Genomic DNA, 18623 nt, shown 5'->3' with positions numbered 1-18623 from the left:
TGCATCCCAAATAAATATGCCTACCTGCACATAACAAAAGGAATGTATGTCAGCCATAACTGCTGTGTTGTTCAACAACTAAACACCCTATGTTCAATAAATGACACCCAACCCAACAACAATTAAATCCAATTTGTTCAATAAATGACACCCAACCCAATAACAATTAAATCCACTTTGTTCAATAAATGACACCTAGACCCAATAACTGCAATAAATGACACCCAACTCACTCTATTTCTCATTAAAACAGATCAAAGCACATGGATCAACAAATAAACAATTCCCAACCATTAGATCACAGCAAATTAAATCCATACCACACATTCAAAATGAAGCCATTGCAATCCATGTGCATCCATGTCCACCAATTAAAATCAAGTCCCCAAAACTATAAAAGAAGTCCACCCACTGTTGAAGTTGCATCTTATGCTTTCAAACTATTCAGCAAACTTCAAGACAACATCACAGAACAGTAGCCAATATATTCAAGTCAGTTATATGAATTACAACTCATTCTTCTTACAGTTCTGTTTTTATTGTTTTCATTTATCAAATTTCTTACATTACAGTTCTTTCCATTCATTTATCAGATTTCTTACATTACAGTTCTGTCCATAGGGTGGTGACAGTTAACCTATACAGTTACAGTTAACTTTTTTTATACAGAGTTTATGTATGTGTTCTAGCTTATAGAGTTAAGCTATCGAATACAGTCGTATCCATCTAATCAATGTCACAGGTTGCTTACCTTACAGGAATTGAAGGTTAGCTTACACGAATTATTCGATCATCAACTTCATAGGGATTACAACTTACATATCACAAATGTTACGTATGTCCAAATGTTACGTATGTCGTGCTAGTACTGTAGTCATAGCTTGTTTACCTAACAGGAATTGAACCTTCAACCTTAGCTTACAGGAATTGAACCTTGAACCTTAGCTTACAGGAATTTAGCGATAGCTTGTTTACCTAACAGGAATTGAACCTTGAACCTTAGCTTACAGGAATTGAACCTTTATTATGGCTTGGGTTCTATGGTTCCTCCATAAGAACACTGAACGCCTAGCTTCGCAGAGCAGCTCTCCCCAGCCCACAACATAGTGTGGAATCTGGATCGTTTCATCGAGCACCATTTCTTTTAGATATAAAGGTGTTCTGACTCTATTGGATCAAGTCATAATCTACGCCTTTTACTAGTATACTACTATGGGGAGAGACTAAGCTCTATTTCAGAGATTGGACTCTCTTATTTTGATTAGCCCCTACTAGTAAGAAGTTGTTCCCGAGCCAGGTTCCCTGGATCCACTCCTAGTCGGGCCTAAATGAATGAATGAAGAAGGGGGCGGGCAGCACTCTAAAGAAAGAAGCCTTTGCTCGTTGGACAGCTACCGAACTGGCTTGCTTGACTTACTTTACTGGTCGACAACTATATTATTATAAGACCTCCTGTCAGAAAGAAGGAAAGGTTATTGTAAAAGAAAGAATGCCAGCCGATGTCAAACTGTACTCCTAGTGTGAACCATCCGATTTTGGGCAATTCAGAAGTGACAAGATCCGAGTGAACATGGATGAGTTAAAACATAGAACATAAACGAATTGTAACTTTAATGACTCTGATAAACTTAGTAATTTTTCACATATTTTTCACATATTTTCAGAAGCATGAAGCTATTGAGAAAGCAAACATTTTGATATTGAGTCGAAAGACTGCAAATAAGTGAATTTATACTACTGATGAATGGACCATAGAACTGGGGAATGGTATCTTAGAATGGAAACCCGAGCAGATGACCATTTCTCTTTATTGGATTAGATGACTGTAAGATTTTAGATAATGAGAAAACACAATTATAAGTAACATATCAGATGACAGTCTTATTGGCCTTCATATCTTTTCACCTCGTTGAGCTCGAGACCTTAGGGTATGGAGAGCCCGAGCCATACGGAGTTGTAAAAGTTGGACCAAAGGAATGGGGATTTACATAATTCAGCACTGTAAATTAAGTCACAGATAATGGAGAGAAATCTTGGAGCAGAGATTGTTCTTCACAATATTCAAAATAAGTAAATAAATTATATGAAAAAATATAAAAAAATAAATGACTGCAATGAAACTCAATTAAACTGAAGTAAAACCATTTGCCTATGACACCTGGGAGACCATAGAATCATAATGTAACAAGCTCTGTATCCAAAATGTTTTGTCCTTACTGAAAAAATGAAAAATGTGGGTAACATAATTTTCAATTGGTAATAGAATTTGATCATGGGTAAACAAGTAGAAGGAATCAAAGACCAAGATTTTTTAATTCCAAAAATGTAGAGAAAATTAGGAATAGCATTAAATATCCTCAAATTGTTAGCAACTATAGAATAATATTTGTTCTGAAATATTTCATCTCTTATCAAATTGAAATTCAACACACAATCTCAGTGAAATATTCATGGCCAAAAAAGTTACAAATTCGATCCTTGTTAAATATCAAAAAACTGAGTCTTTCTTTGACAGCTGAAAACAAATGCTCTATCAGGACAAAATCAACAAATTGAGTCTTTCTTTGACAACGTTGAAAAAAAATGCTTTGTTAGGACAAATTGTTGCATGAATCTGTGACCTAAAGGCCTAAGCTCATTGTGTCCATGGGAAAATTTGCACTTCAACCCATTTGAATAGGTTCCCTTTTTCTCATAATGCATGGACAACTTGATTTTATAATTATTTACCTCGTCATAAATGTTGGAACTTATTGCATTGCCATAAATTGTTTCTAGTTTCTGACCAAAAATAGAAAGTTCGGGCTGACCCTTTTGAAGTTCTTCTTCTGAGTGAGCAAACTGACAATCAGTTCCCCACCCACACTTCTTTTTAGCCTAATAAAAATGGAAAATAACATATTTGTATGGAGGAAGTGTAACTATTTTAGTAGCACGTATCTCCTTCACATTTGATAATTTCCTGTAACAAGCTCTGTATCCAAAATGTTTTGATAATTTCCTGTAATAGAGGAAAAGTAATTTTTGCAGAAGTAATAAAGCATAATTTAACATATATTCTAATGTCTAAATGCATGCAATAATTTTACAGGTTGTTGCATCTATGGCAAAAGGAAGTTACTCTGCTCGTACAAGGAGAAGTGGCAGGAGAGTGACAAGGGGTGCGCAGCTGCGATGCACATCGTCTGATGATGACAGGCTAGCTGATGTCGATGCCAGCAATGCACCAGGGAACATTGTTGAAGATGACCATGTGACAGCCGCTGATGTTAACACACCATCAGCCACAGAACCACCATCAACAACAGTCCAAGGGGCAAGCTCAACTAAAAAGATCAGTGCTATAAGAGGATGGACAAAAGAACAAATGTTAGTTGCAATTGACGACATAGAGTTTAATGGATACTCAGTTCGGGCATCTGCAAAAAAACATGGTATTCCTCCCTCGTCAATACATTATTGGATAAATGGACTGACTCATACAAAACGTAGAGGGCCTCTTACAGTTATGACTGAGGATGAGGAGGCCGAGGTGGTTGAGTGGTGTAAAGAGATGGCCCAACTGGGACATGGGCTAGAGTTGATACAACTCAAATCAACAGTTGCTCAAATCTGTCAAGGGAGGCCAAACCCATTCAAAGATGGGTTTCCTGGTAAATCATGGTGGTTTGGGTTTAAAACAAGGCATCCAGAACTTGTATTGCGTACTGCTGAGGGCCTTGACAGAGACAGAGCATTAAATTTGCGCCCTGCAGTTGTGCAAAAATTCTATGACACACTTTCTAGTGCTTATGATAAACATTCTTATGGAGCAGACCATATATGGAACTGTGATGAAACAGGTTTACAGGCAGGGAGGAATTGTGGCATGCGGGTAATTGCCAAGAGAGGGAGCCGAAATGTGCCAAAGATTTTGCCCAAGAGCAGGGAGTGGATAACTATTTTATGTTGTGTTAATGCAATTGGTACTTCAATCCCAGGATTTTATCTATTCAAAGGTAAAAATCAACTGAAAAACTATATACAGAACTGTGAACCAGGTGCATGCATGGCTGCACATCCCCATGCATGGATGACTAAAGAACTGTTTCTAAGTTGGCTTTTTCACTTTGCTGCATCGGTACCAGGTGGCGTCTCGCCTAATAACAGACACCTTATGATATTAGATGGCCATGGGAGCCACATGGCTGTACAAACAATTGAGGAAGCAAACAATTTAGGCATCGACCTGTTGACATTGCCCGCTCATACCACTCATAGGCTGCAACCCCTTGATGTTAGTGTGTTTGGCCCTTTCAAGAACTATTTCAGGTCGGAGCGTGCTGCATGGATGGCAAAGAATCCAGGGGTTGAGGTGAAAAGGTTTGAGCTAGCAGAGCTTGCAAGTAAAGCTTTTAAAAGGGCTTCGACACCATCAAATATCAAGGCTGGCTTTAGGAGGACAGGAATCTGGCCACTGAACTATGATGCTCTTATGCATGACACTGGTTGTAGCCAAGCGTTTCATGTGGATGGTCAGGAAGAAGGGAATGTCCAAACATGTGTTGAAGTGCAAGAAGTAGATGACCAAGATGATGTTGTTGCAGCTGGTAATATGATTTCCCTGTCTCAAGGACAGTTATATGCTGAAGATGATGAAACTGTGTGTGAAACACAATATAACAATGAACAAATTCCTAGTAACATGGAGATTGTTCCACCAACTCAAGAACATCAAATTCCTGTCGCTGATATTGCTAATGATATTGTTGAACATGCAGTTGACAATGACCAATTGACATTGCCAAGCCAAGTAACCCCACCTTCATGGCTAGCAGAAGCAATGATCAATTTGAATGCACATAGTGTCTCAGCAACCAATGAAGAAAGCATGAACATGCCCTCACAACCAGCAGAATTGAACAGTGAAATTGTTCATTTTTTTGTGGACAATAGATCAATGGAAGAAGATGAAGGACATAATGAGGCATCAAATGAAGATAATGATATGGTTCAATCAGTTCCAACAGATACTGAAAGGGAAGTACCAAGCAATGACATGCAGGTGGAAGGGGTGGAGAAGACACTTGGATGGTTCCTAAAGCTACCAGTAGAGAGAGTATCAATGAGAAAAACGCAAGGTGCACCGGGTAGTCTTCGTCTGGGCCGAAGCTCACAGCTACTCACCTCAGAGGACTATATAAACCTGTTAGTTGAGTCAGAAAAAAAGAAACTTGAAATGCAAGAATTAAAACAGAAAAAGAAGGATATGGTCAAGGAGAAGAAGGCAGCAAGGATTGTTGCAGCACAACAGCGAGCAGAAGAAAAGATTGAAAGAGATAAAGCAAGGCAAGTTAAGGACCAACAAAAGCAAATGGCAAGACAGGAAAAGGAAAAACGAAAGGCACAACAAATGCTTGAAAAGGAACAAGGGATGATCAACGATACAAGAATAGCTGATGAAACTAGGATTATTTCAAACTCATTGGACTCCATTGCAGATAATACACCATTATTCCAAGATCTCATAAACATTCAAGTGCCCCACTATCAAACGAGGGTTTACCCACTTGCCTTGTTCCTACCAGAGCTGGCGTCAATTCTCTGTATGCTCATTACACACCTCCACTTAATGCAGGGGTCAGTAGTGCAAATGTGAGGTATGGGTACTCAATACCTCCATGGTTGGAAGCTGCAAATTGGAATCAATCATATGGCAACAATCGACCATTTCCTAATCAGCCCTTGACTGGTAGGCCAACCTACCTGGCTCAAGAAGGTAACTCAGGGAGTTTTGGCACTCAAGATTCTCAGGGCCATAAAGAATAGGGGTGTCATATGTTTTCGGTTCTAACCACATTATGATGTGGATTTTGGATGGATTGTATCTTTTTCTTGGCACAGCAACATTTTGGCTTACAACCTAGTAGTGATTTCTTGTGGCAACCTAATTGTGTGTTGATAAGAAATTTTCAATGGAATATGTCTTTCTGTAAAATATTAATTATGATAAAACTATTTCTATAAGTTATTCTGTGCGCACTGTACAAAGCTCTAAACTCACTTATGGCTCCAATAAGTGGACCGTTATAATGTGATGACAGTGCTGGGCAAGTTTACAATCACTTAACACTGAATAGAAGTCTACACTGACAATTAGAAACACCTCCTGCTCGCTTCTAATGTACGAGGCACTAGTAGTAAGGAACTCTATACTTAGCATGTTATTGATTGAATTAGAATGAATAAGAACTTTACATTGCTGGAAACTAGAAATACAATAAAGAACATAGTTATGATTTTTATCAATCACCTAGGGGAGGGTCGCCAATACATGTGCGCCCTCCCCGCCACGTCATAATACCACGCATCAACCCACATGGCTCCGGTACGACACCTGTCCACCGTGGAGTATGCCCAACTTATAAAGAGCATGTGTTTTTATATGTGTCAGTAAAAATGATGGAAGTATCTAAATTAATCAAATCAGTTGATGAACAACTATGAGAATCATATTGTTCCATCTTGTTATATCAACTTTCCAAAAGCAAATGAGAAATTTGGGTGCACAGTAACCTAATCAGCTATATGACGAATTGTGGCTTAGTCATTAATTCTTTTCTAAGCACCTATTCACCTTTTTCATTTTCCTTCATGAGTAGATCAATTGTTTGACAATTACAATAATTTATAAATCTACAAAATATAAACCAGCGTAGACCCATCTTAAGATGGGATCTTTTAAGCATCAAGAGAATCATGTCTCTGTTTCTTTAGATCCCTTTTTACACTTATGAGTTCTGGGGTTAATATTGATCTATAACAGTGTATTACGGTACAGAAAAATTATGAATTGCCTCTAATACATGTAAGAAGGAAATTCCAAAGCAGTAGGTATACAAAAATCCCACAAAATTGCTTCAGAGCTCAAAATCTACAGCATGTTAAGCTTTCCTGTAATTTAAACTTCCCTGCACAAAACTAGGCATTGCAAAAATAAGAGAGATTCAAAGGAAATCAGTGTACCGAAAGGAAATCCAGGGTAACTGCAATTGTGGGTCTTGTCATCAACGCTGGAGATAAATAATGTTTAAAATTTGAATGAACCTTAGGAAAGATCAACAATCAGGCAGAAGCACATGCCATTCTTAAAGGGATTGAATTGGCTCTTGATAAGAGTGTTCACAGTATCTAATGCATGGCAACTAAGCAACAATAATTATGTTTTTTGGAATAGAGATTATACCGACTCCATAAATTTAAAATTTCAGTAGGTCATGTGCTATATACGGGTCAAGGAGGGTTTTGATTCAATATTCTTTTCACATATTACAAGAAATTTACATTCAGAGGTACACAATCTAGACAATTCAACAGCTACAATGGACACCAGCACCCTACAAATATATCACTATTATCAACACATTCTCCTCTCCCGATAGCTCTGCACTCCTTATATCCCTGTTCCCCAAGCAACTAGGAAGAAAAGTTTCAAAAGTGCATAGAAATCTGTTTGCAGAATCAAATATTCCAACTTAGCACAATTCCTACACATCCCTTGGAAGTACAAAGGTTGTCTCCAACACAAATGGCAGACCACCAAAGAAATGGACTCTCCTATAATTGTGATGAAAAATATGCTCCAGGTCATAGGTGTAAAAAACAGAAATTGTTCCAAATTGATATGCCCACTCAAGACCTGACCGAAGACATAACTACTGAGAGACACTGGAGTTACAGGTTGAAAACACCAACACTCTGACTCAAGCAGATATCGAACCTATTTCTTCATGAAGAACGGTCAATCTCTCTGCATGCATTATCGGGCATTTCAACTATAACAAAACCCTGACAAGGAAACTCTAACAAAACCCTGACAAAACTCTAACAAAACCCTGACAAGGATTTAATCCTATAAAGTTTGCTAGTAAAAGCTGAGCGATATTAAAAGGAAATAAAAGAGTAGAAGCTTTGTTCATAAAACAGTAAACCCTACCCATTTCTGGACTATATAAACTCATCAGCTGTAAAAACAAAATAACCTCCAAATAGAGATGCACCGTCACAAGTGAAAACGATCTCAAAAACTTAGCACTATGCAAGGTTTTACAGCATAAGGAAATCATAATATTCTACAATGAGTAAATCAAGAATAGTAGCGTTCAAACAATATCCAGAGAAGTCAATTTAAATAATAGAGAATGCAACTTGTGTGTAAAATTCGGAATAAGACTTTCATAGAAGGAAACAAGCTAACAGCTATGACTTCAAGAAACCATAAATAAATTAACAGTATAACTGTGATTAAGGTCGTAAAATGTCCACGGCTTCCATACAAATGTCCATACAAATGTCCACGGCTTCCATACAACACTGTAGCCCAAGTCAATTTAAATAATAGAGAATGCAACTTGTGTGTAAAATTCGGAATAAGACTTTCATAGAAGGAAACAAGATAACAGTTATGACTTCAAGAAACCATAAATAAATTAACAGTATAACTGTGATTAAGGTCGTAAAATGTCCACGGCTTCCATACAAAGTCCATACAAATGGCCACGGCTTCCATACAACACTGTAGCCCAAGTCAATTTAAATAATAGAGAATGCAACTTGTGTGTAAAATTCGGAATAAGACTTTCATAGAAGGAAACAAGATAACAGTTATGACTTCAAGAAACCATAAATAAATTAACAGTATAACTGTGATTAAGGTCGTAAAATGTCCACGACTTCCATACAAAGTCCATACAAATGTCCACGGCTTCCATACAACACTGTAGCCCAGAGAGCAACATGAGTAGCAAGTCTGCGAAGAAGCTTCATAAGGGTTTAGTGAGGCTTTAGAAGAGCCTTCCCCTCCGAGCAGTCGAATATAAAACAAACAATAGCACGAAGCAGAGCACTCAGAACTCAAGCAGAGCACTCAGAACTCTATGAAAGAAAAGAGAAACCCTCATATCCCAAATGAAAAAGATAAAATAGCAGGGACAATAAAAATGCAGCGTTTTTATCTATGTTCCATTTTCCCTTTGTCTTTCTGCTCGAGGCCGGCTATGCAAGTCAGGGGAGAGCAGCTACAGAGCTAAAACAGCCAAAACAGACAGAATGCCATAGAATGCCTAAAACCCTAAACCCTAAAACAGCAAAAATGCCATAGAATGCCTAAAACCCTAAACCCTCAAAAAATTGCTCAAAATACTGCCATAAAATGCCATAGAAAGTTCACAAAATATCCTGTTAGATATGCTTGTGTTGAAAAACACAGAGTAAAGCTGGTAGGATTAAAAATCCTACCGGTTACAGGCCATGGATGGTCGCCGACCTCCCCCACCTTCCCCACAGCTCGCCAGACCTTCTCCACACCTGCAACGTCCTTTTCCACACCTGCAACACCTGCAACAGGAAGAAAAAAGCCATTAGAAGCCATTAGAGATCACAAAAACAACAAAAACAGCAGAGCTAAACCCTAAAAATGTTATGTTACCTCAAGCTCAGTAGAATGGCGACCGACTCCTCCCCAAACAACAATGCCGCCGAATAAGACCACCACCAGAGAAATGCTAAACAACCGGCATTCCATGTTAAACAACTTGCATTCCAGAACGACCAAGAAATCCAGGCGGAAAAGCACAAGAAAAGCAGAACCGCTGTCCCAGCCAGAAACACAGAAACTCCATCAAACCTTCGAACCAGCACTCGAATAAACGACTCTGCGCGCAACAATACAAACCCTGTCAACCGAACACAGCATTCCCCCAACACAGGTTCTAACCACCATGCGCGCAGGTTACAGGGCCGTCCCGCGCCATCTTCGGCGGGGGGCTTCGCCCAACTACCGGCCCCGAGCAGAAAGACACAGGGAAAATGGAACATGGTCGAAATGAGCCCAGACGAACCATGTAAATGGCGCCAAGTTCGTGTTTTAATGTGGGAGGTGATAGCCCACACGGCAGCTCCACGGTGGACAGGTGTCGTACCGGAGCCATGTGGGTTGACGCGTGGTATTACGACGTGGCGAGGAGGGCCAATTTAATTTACAATGTTAGACCTTATTTTAAGGTAGTAATGGATTGATAAGGTTAAAACTTTGGGGCAAAGGTGCTAGTGCTAAACCCATCTTTGGGGCATCATACTTCAAAAATTAATGTCTCTCCAATAAGGATAACCCACAAAAAGTTCCACCAATCAAACGAAATGGCATGACTGAGTCTATCAATCTAGGAGGTTTTTGCATCCAAATTCTTTGTCTCTTGCTTACATATCATCAACTAAATGTTGGCCTATTCACCCTTTGACATCAATGACAATTTTTACAACAACTTATATTCTGCTGGCCTCCAAACCCTCAAATTTGAGAGAAAGCATGAAACCAAAGCAAAGAATAAAAAACTATTAACCTTCAAAATCCATGAAGGAGCCTCACACAACAATGTTTTCAATGAATATCTCAAAGCTATGAAAACAAGCCCGACTTGTGTATACTCCACGGATAGTGCATACTAAAGGGCCTTTTCTTGTAGAGGCATTTCTACAAATAGTTCTCAGGCCTCGTCGGCCCATTCATTTTCCGTGAGGTATGAGTTCATAACATTCCACAGGAACATTACCATCACAGGGATTTCTATCAAAAAGTTCGAAGCAACTTCTACAAGTTCATTTTGCATGAACCAAGGCTGCAAAACCATCCACAATTTGTTATCTCGTTCAGTGAAATTTTCAACTAGATTGAAAGCATACATTTCTTTCACACATTTTGTATGTCATTCTAGGGGGGCGATCATCGCTTCAGCCAGAGGTGCATATCCACTCAGATTTGTTCATCCTTGAAACCCCATACCTTGTAGTAGATTTGACACCAGAAAAATGTCAAAACAACACTGATAGGGGGGAATATGCAACAAGGCACTAGAGCCTGCCAACTATGGGAAGAGAAGTAGAGACTCTTGAGAAGAACCATCCATTGAGTAGATACCAACCATCACAAGATGAGCTCTCCATTCGTGGATGGGAAAAAGAGCGAAGAACTAGCGCGCTTCCGAAAAAACACCACACCAAATAGTCGACATTCTCCCCGCCTCCCCAAAATTCCAATATTGTTGTTATATCAAGTCTTTGCACTATAATTATCTTATCATTTTTTTCCTCTAACCAATTAACATATGTTTGAACTTTATATATCTTTGTATGAGATTCTCTATCACTAATAATAAACTGAATTCTTTCATTTTCTAACCAATTGATATATGATTCCAAGCTATATATATCTTTGCCTTACATTCTACTCTATCATTTTTGAATGGTTATTCCTTATTTTGCTATCCTTTTTTGATCTTAAGCATTCTACACGAACACATTGTTATAAAGGAATATATGCATTTATTATAATTTCCTTTCCAAATACTTATTAGTCCTTGCCAAGGTAGGACTCTAGCAATAAATTTGGTTGTTGACCACTATTAGTTTAGCATTGACCAATGCAACTTATAATATTTAACTTCGATAGCTAAATATTTATTTTTCAATATTATTAAGAAGACTAATTTTCAAACATTTGGTTGGACCATAACTTGAAGGTCTTATTGCAACCTTTGCACAAGATAATGTCATGTGGATAATTGAGTCACATATTTTATGCCATAATTTATGGATATTGTTGCAATATTCATGCATTAAAACTAATTTTCAAACATTTAGTTGGACCATAACTTGAAGGTCTTATTGCAACATTTGCACAACATGCCATGTTGATAATTGAGTCACATATTTATGCCATAATTTACGGATATTGTTGCAATATTCATGCATTATTTTAGATACGTGTAGTGAATTTTTATTCTTAAGCTTTGAAGGAAGTAAATAACATATTTTCCAATAGTTACTTCCCAACATAGTTTAAGTAGTTTTTGCAAAAAAAGGATAGGAATAAAATGTAAATAAATATATTTATTAAGAGTTACTTCTCACTATTATTTATGTTTTCATCTACACTTATCTAGAAGCAAAATTGTAAATGTGTAGAATTATTAGCGACCGAGTAAACAATTAATTTATCCACTTCACATTTCAATCTATTAGTTCCTTGCAAAGCAAGATTATAGGATTCCACTTGCCTATTAACCACTATTAATTTAGCTAATATTGATGAATGTAAATTATATTTTTTTTTATGCAATTTTTTCCATAACATAATTTTTAACTTGAGTAGCAAGGACTAAACTGCCCTTCAGCAATTGTTTTAACTTGTCAATGTGGAAAACAACATCAAGTATGATATCACCTTATCCAATAATAATAATCTAGTTGTAAAGTCATGGCCTAGCCTCGTGCAGAATTCACTTATAAGATGTCATGGCCGAATAATAATAATCTAGTTGTAAAGTCATGGCCTAGCCTCGTGCAGAATTCACTTATAAGATGTCATGGCCGCATCTTATGGCCTAGCATCGTGAAGAATTCACTTATAAGATCACCTTTTACGAGACAAGTACCTACTCAATGCAGCTATTTCATTACTTAGTTTGAGGAAGTATACATACTCTATTGTTTCTAATACCAACATGTAATTAAAATAATTACAAATTTTAATGGGAAAAACACAAATTTCAAGCAATGAATGATGCGCATTTGTTCAATTTTAATAGAATTTTCACCACCAAAATATTTCCGAAAACAAAATCAGGGGCATGTGAGAATCATTCATTGTCATTCTCAAAGTAGCAAGAATTTAAGTTCATTTTTCAGACAGATTATATGTAATATGTAACTCATCAAATCTTGCTTTTTTGTACTGAAAAAAAACATGAATTTCGAACAATGCATGATGCCAGCAAAAACGTTTTAATAGAATTTTCATCGCAGAGAAATTTGTCGAAAATGAAAGGAAGGGTATCTGAAATCCTTCAAAGTAATTCTCCAACGGGAGCCTCTTTCAACCACAGATCATGAATGAGCTTATAAAGTTCTTCACTCACGCTTACCTGAATAAACAACAAAGTAAAAACTTAGGTAATCAAACTTCTTCCAAAACCAGAAAAATACATTGTATTATCTGCGAAGGCATCTAAAAGGAGCTTGCTCACCTTATACGGTGTCGGATTTAACTCACGCATGTGATCAGACCGCATTTGAGCCAACTGTTTTTTACATCGCTCCCGAATCTCTACTAGTGTTGGCAAAGGTTCACATGGTTTACCTTCATACAATCAATTATAAATTTTACAATAATTACAAAAATTGAGAAGATTACAAAGACCGGAATCACGTGTCTCATTTATAACTATGTACTATTATTGTTTATGAATTAAATCAATAATTATTAACCTACCTAAATCCATCTTAAATACAGATTTCATTTATACCTAAAAATGTTATGTACTTATTATTGTTTATTAATCAGCATAAATTTATTTTAAATATGGATCTAACTTGAGCCAAGAGGGATCCAATTTCTTCATGAACCAACATTATTTAAATGTTTTGTATGGTTATTTAAATAATTTTTTTAACTGACGTGAACAAAATTTCAACTTTAACGAGAGACGAGACTATAAAAAGAACCTCTCAACTTAATTACAATAAAAGTCCATCTTAAATACAGATCTCATTTATAACTAAAAATGTTATGTAATTATTATTGTTTATTAATTACCATCAATATTATTGTTTATTATTCAGCATAAATTTATTTTAAAGATGGATCTAACTTGAGCCAAAAGGGATCCAATTTCTTCATGGGCCAACATTATTTAAATGTTTTGTATAGTTATTTAAATATTTTTTTTAACAAACAAAATTTCAACTTTAACAAGAGACGAGACTGTAGAATAAACCTCTCAACTTAATTACAATCAATATCTAGTACAGTGTTGTTGCTAAAGGGTAGAGAAAGAACCTGGAGAACCATTTCCACAAAAAACCTTATATATACATAAACATGCACAATCGATAGAGAGAGAACCTGGAGAACCATTTCCACAAAAAAACCTTATATATACATAAACCATGCACAATCGAAAAGGACCCTGGAGAACCATTTCCACAAAAAACCTTGTATATACATAAACCATGCACAATCGAAAATTACTTGTAGATCTAAATGATTAATGTTTTAAATGATTAAATGATTGATATATTATAGATGACATTTCTAATTCTGTTTTCCGCTAGAACAAATACAAATGTTTTTTTAATATACTAAAATGGTTAAGGATGTGATGTTCAATCTACCATGAATAATATTCCATAATAATTTTTTTCATTAATTTACAAACAAAAAAAATGAAAATAAGCATAAATATTTATATTTTCGTATTTGTTTGTCATATGATATTACCTTATTATGAAATTAGAAATATAATTAACATTAAAACATGTATACAGGGATAACATCAATCATGTAGCAACTGCAAACTTATAAAGTATTAAACTAGAGCATAATAAGTAATGACGATGAGGAGGATGATGGTGGTTAACGTCCACTGAGACCAAATTGATCTATCGGACCTATAATTCCCCTAGTTTTTAATTATCTGGCTCCTTGTCTTTCTTGGCGAGATTGGTGCGGTAGCTTTTTTTTTTTCCCTCTACGGTCTTCCAACTTCCTTTATCTTGCATCTCCTTCATCTCTTCTGGTTATTGGGACATTGATGTGTTCGTCCTTTTGAAGATAGTCGGAGAAGAAGTTTGGTTTAGGAGATCTACTTCGCTGTTAAATGAGGATTTATTTTGTGCGGTATTCGAATCCTCATAACTGTTGTTGGGCGGGGCTTTCTCCCTGCTTGTCTTGAGAGTTGTTTCTTTCTTGCCCGATTTCTTGTGATTCAGAGTTTTCTCTAGAGTATTCTTCTTTGATGACAATGTAGTGTTCTTTTTGTGCTCCTTCCCACCATGTAGATCTGTGATGGTTTTTTCTAGCAGAATTTTTCTGGGAGGCTTTTGGGCAATTTTTGGCTAGATGGCCTATCTCAAAGCAGGATCGACGTTTGAAGAGGACACTTTCATAATCGAGTTTCTGGTTCCACACATAGTCTTTACTTAATAGGTTTATTTCAGCTGGGAATCCGGCGCTGAAGTCCATTTCCACACAGATTCCAAGGAGTACCACAAAACTGATTCGAGAATGCCATTGGAGTGAAGTATGGGATGGGAACCTGGAATAGGCCATGGAGCATTTTGTTTTGGATGAAGCACACTCCTTGGAGTACTCCTGAAAGCGGTTCGTCTTGAGAGTGTACTTCCCAAGAGCACACTCATAAAGTTTTCATCTAAAGCATGATTTGAGAGCTGGATTGTAGGAGGGAAGAAGCAATTTCGGTAGCACTGATTTAAGAGGTATTGATATCAAGTCCTAGCTCTACTTGATACATCATAGAAATATATGAGGGTATCATCTTATCAACATTATTTATATATTTGGACAAGACTTTGGGGCGATTTGAGACTTCCATGGCTTTCTAATTTTGATATTTTTGGCACAAAAGTTAAGGTTCTAGTTTGTGAACTATTCGTTCTGCTCACCCTAGGGCTTCTGATAGCATGATAAGGGAGAGCCCAACCTCCTTACTCAAATAATTTAATGTAATGTTCCAAACTAGGAAAAATAGTGCTATACAAGGCAAACAATAAAAACAACACCATAAAATTGAAACATTCAGTGCACACCCATAAAAAGTCCAGGAATAACCAAAAACTGAGCCATTATATTATAATCTGGGAGAAAAGTACAACAATGTGGAAGTGGTGCACCTGGGTTTGCCTCAATGACAAGCGTGATCAAGCCTACGTGGTATTATGTCAAGCCCAGATGGCACAAATAACTGCTGCAATGATGCCCTACGTTGCCCTTGTGAAACTGTGTTGTCTGTTGCAAAGATACTGCTAGAAAACCCACCTCCGGTGTTCAGAAAATTATGGGAAATTAACCCCGACCTCTCCACCAAATACCCAGAATAAGCCACGAATGAATTGACCAAATGTTGACCTCAGAATTTTGGCCCAAATTTCCCTTAGCTCCTCTAGCTGTTGGATGAGTTGGGACCTCTGCTTGACCCCATAGATCTACCCAATTTTTTTTATAAAATTAAGAATTTGATCCTTGCCCAAAACCCAGAAAGGTTTTCCCTTGGTTCCAACCTTTGAAAATTGACCTTTCACAGCTTGGCCCTCCTCCAATATCAAATTTTGTTGCTGTCACTGACCCTATCAATCTCTGCGCTCCCAACTCCAATAATCCTCCCCAAATGGCCCTCTAAATGATCTCCCAACGCCCTAACCACAAACTACCCCAGATGGCGCTGCGACAAAGAGTCTCACTCCAATGACTGCGCAGTCGTGGATGAGATGACGTAGTCCTGCGTGTAGGATGACCCTCTTGTCTGTAGCTATCCTCTATACTCCTGAAAATGATGAAAGGATGCTCCTGTCTCCCTAACTTCCCGGAGTGCCTCATGCTGTGACTGTGCAGTCCCCGCGCTGCTGCAACTCCCCCTGCTACTGGTACTCGACTTACAGCTGTTGTAACTCGTCTCCCTACTACTGCTACGAATTGAGAAAGAACTCCCTCCTAGGGTTGGCACTCGAAGTTCACCGAAGCAAGGGTTGAGATCTCTGCTCAGAGAGATTCGTGTGCTAAACAACACAGTAACCTGACTAAATAGCTCGAGCAACTAAGATTGAGTGCAATATGTCAAAAGATAGGACACTAAAATGAGGAGAGTTGCTTTCCTTATATAGATTTCGTGGAGCACTTTTACCTCCATTTTCCCTCCATCATGGATCCCTCACTTAACCATTGATTTCCCCTCCATGCAAATTGAACTAGGGAATGTGTATTCTCTTAGTGTGGGTGGCCCCCACGTACAAATTAACCATATCGAAATAACTTCTACTAAGTCTAGCCTCCTAATAAAATTGAATGGGCCCCATCACCTCCAAAATTGACCCCAAAATGTAGAAATTAAACCTGTTCCAAAATTATTTAGGAAGTGACATTACATTTAAGTATTCTCTTCATGACAAAGTTGAAGGTTACTAGTTGCATGAGAAAGGTTTTGCATAATGTCTTCTACCAAAAACAAGATACATTTTATAACTTGAACTAGTGTCTGAATGAGAAGATTCTAATCATGATTGACACAATAATATGCAAGTAGAGTATTGCATATGATTATTTGTTGAAGATTAATTGTGGAAAGCTTTTCTAGTAGAGTATTGCATATGCTATCCAATGCAAGGCATGTAATGAATGTTCCTAGTGAATGTATATCTTTGAATTCTTCATGAAACTCCATCTTCTCTTGAAGAGAGTAAATGTTTGAAGTTGATAATAAGGCATCAATTTCGAACCTCCTTAGAAGACGTTTTATCTCACCTTCAGCATCTTAAGACTCCATTGCCCAAAGGACTAGGTACTAGTCCAAGGAATTTGGTGATCAAACCTCCTTTTCTCCATATTTCTTCTAATTAAAATTTTGGTCCCCTTCCTCTTGGACGGCTAGGTTAGGGCATCAAGAGAAATTCTTTAGAGGGTAAATTGGTGGATTCCATGAGCACAAGGCTCTTCCTCAAGGTCTTGTCTAGAGGATCTGCAAGTTTGGTATGTTTCTCACAGTTCTCCATCCACAAAATCTTGTGCCCTAGGTGTGCCCTAGAAGGGAAAAACCTAGCTTGTATCTCCTTGGTTTAGTGACTTCTGTGAGGGTTGTATGAGCTTGGTATTCATTGGAATAAATCATAGGAAGCCTTTTCTTCTCTCGGGCCTTGACCTTGCGAATACCTATTATCATCAAGAAACCTCAAAACCCTAGGTCTTTTGCTTTCTTTTCTAGAGTTTTTCTTAGAGAGCGGTTTGCTTCTTTGATGCCTCATACCTTTATTGAGGGTCTCTTCAAATGAGCTCTAGCTCCATCACCTTGAACCTTGAACCCTAGAATATCTATTATAGGTGACCATAATCATACTGGGACTCCCCCTATCACTGAAAGTCCGTAAATAGCAAGGGACCTTCGTTGTGGTGACAGTGGGCCATTGTCCCATTTTTGTCACTTAGTCTAGTAGTTGTCCTGTTAATTTTCAGATTGTTCTAAGTTGTATCAATTACTTTAGCCCAATTCAATACTTTAATTAGCAATCTTTCCAATTACAATTAGTATTTCCTTTCATCAACAGTAATTGAAGATAGAACAATAAATGCAATGACAAAGGAGACAATCAACACATCAACAATAGACACCAGGTTTGGTCAAAGACTAGGGAAAAACCCCAGTAAGGGGAAAACCCTTTGAAAAATCTTTTTCTATTAGATTGTCATAAAATGTTCAGTAGAGAGTACGATGAGCCCAATCCAACCAAAACAACCCAACAATATTTAGAAATATGTTTCCAGCATCATAGACAACTTTTCCCATCTGCGGTCAACTACGGTCAACTTCAGTCTTCGGTCAAATATGAGTCAAACTTCCCGGTCACATGGATGAGGAGCTATGCGTGCGACTAAAGGTTTTCAGTCACTCCCTTGAGCATGTGATGCTTATGACTATGGTCGAATTTGCCCTGTGGCAAGCCAATGACTGTAGCCCAAAACCCTAAAACAGATGCAAGCCTCGAACCCTGTAATTTCAAACCTTTGCGAACTCTATTGTTGT

The 18623-nt window shown here is 37.6% G+C and overlaps 2 protein-coding genes across 4 annotated transcripts in view; both read right to left on the bottom strand.

Moving 5' to 3' along the window:
* Positions 1-8742: 8742 nt before the first annotated feature.
* Positions 8743-9895, bottom strand: LOC149179521 (uncharacterized). Its single transcript, XM_089418008.1, has 2 exons — positions 9467-9895; positions 8743-9375 (listed from the first exon to the last, which is right to left on the bottom strand). Exons 1-2 carry the CDS (start codon positions 9853-9855, stop codon positions 9273-9275), a joined length of 492 nt encoding a protein of 163 aa, XP_089274134.1. The 5' UTR covers positions 9856-9895; the 3' UTR covers positions 8743-9272.
* Positions 9896-12582: 2687 nt separating this feature from the next.
* Positions 12583-18623, bottom strand: part of LOC149179520 (nicotinate phosphoribosyltransferase 1-like) — a 496243-nt gene continuing 490202 nt past the window's right edge. For all 3 annotated transcript variants that reach the window (XM_089415680.1, XM_089415682.1, XM_089415681.1), the window contains 2 exons: positions 13062-13174; positions 12583-12959 (listed from right to left, as the gene is read on the bottom strand). In XM_089415680.1, the coding sequence (XP_089271806.1) occupies positions 12882-12959; positions 13062-13174 (191 nt within the window). In that variant the 3' untranslated portion in view covers positions 12583-12881. The remainder of the gene's footprint in view (positions 12960-13061; positions 13175-18623) is intronic.

The sequence above is a fragment of the Pinus tabuliformis genome, chromosome 3_2 (genome assembly GCF_031772625.1).
Source record: "Pinus tabuliformis cultivar Carrire ecotype Pingquan chromosome 3_2, CPIR1, whole genome shotgun sequence".
Classification (NCBI taxonomy): Eukaryota; Viridiplantae; Streptophyta; class Pinopsida; order Pinales; family Pinaceae; genus Pinus; species Pinus tabuliformis.
The sequence above is the reverse complement of the archived record's forward strand: the minus strand, read 5'-3'. Positions and strand labels throughout refer to the sequence as shown.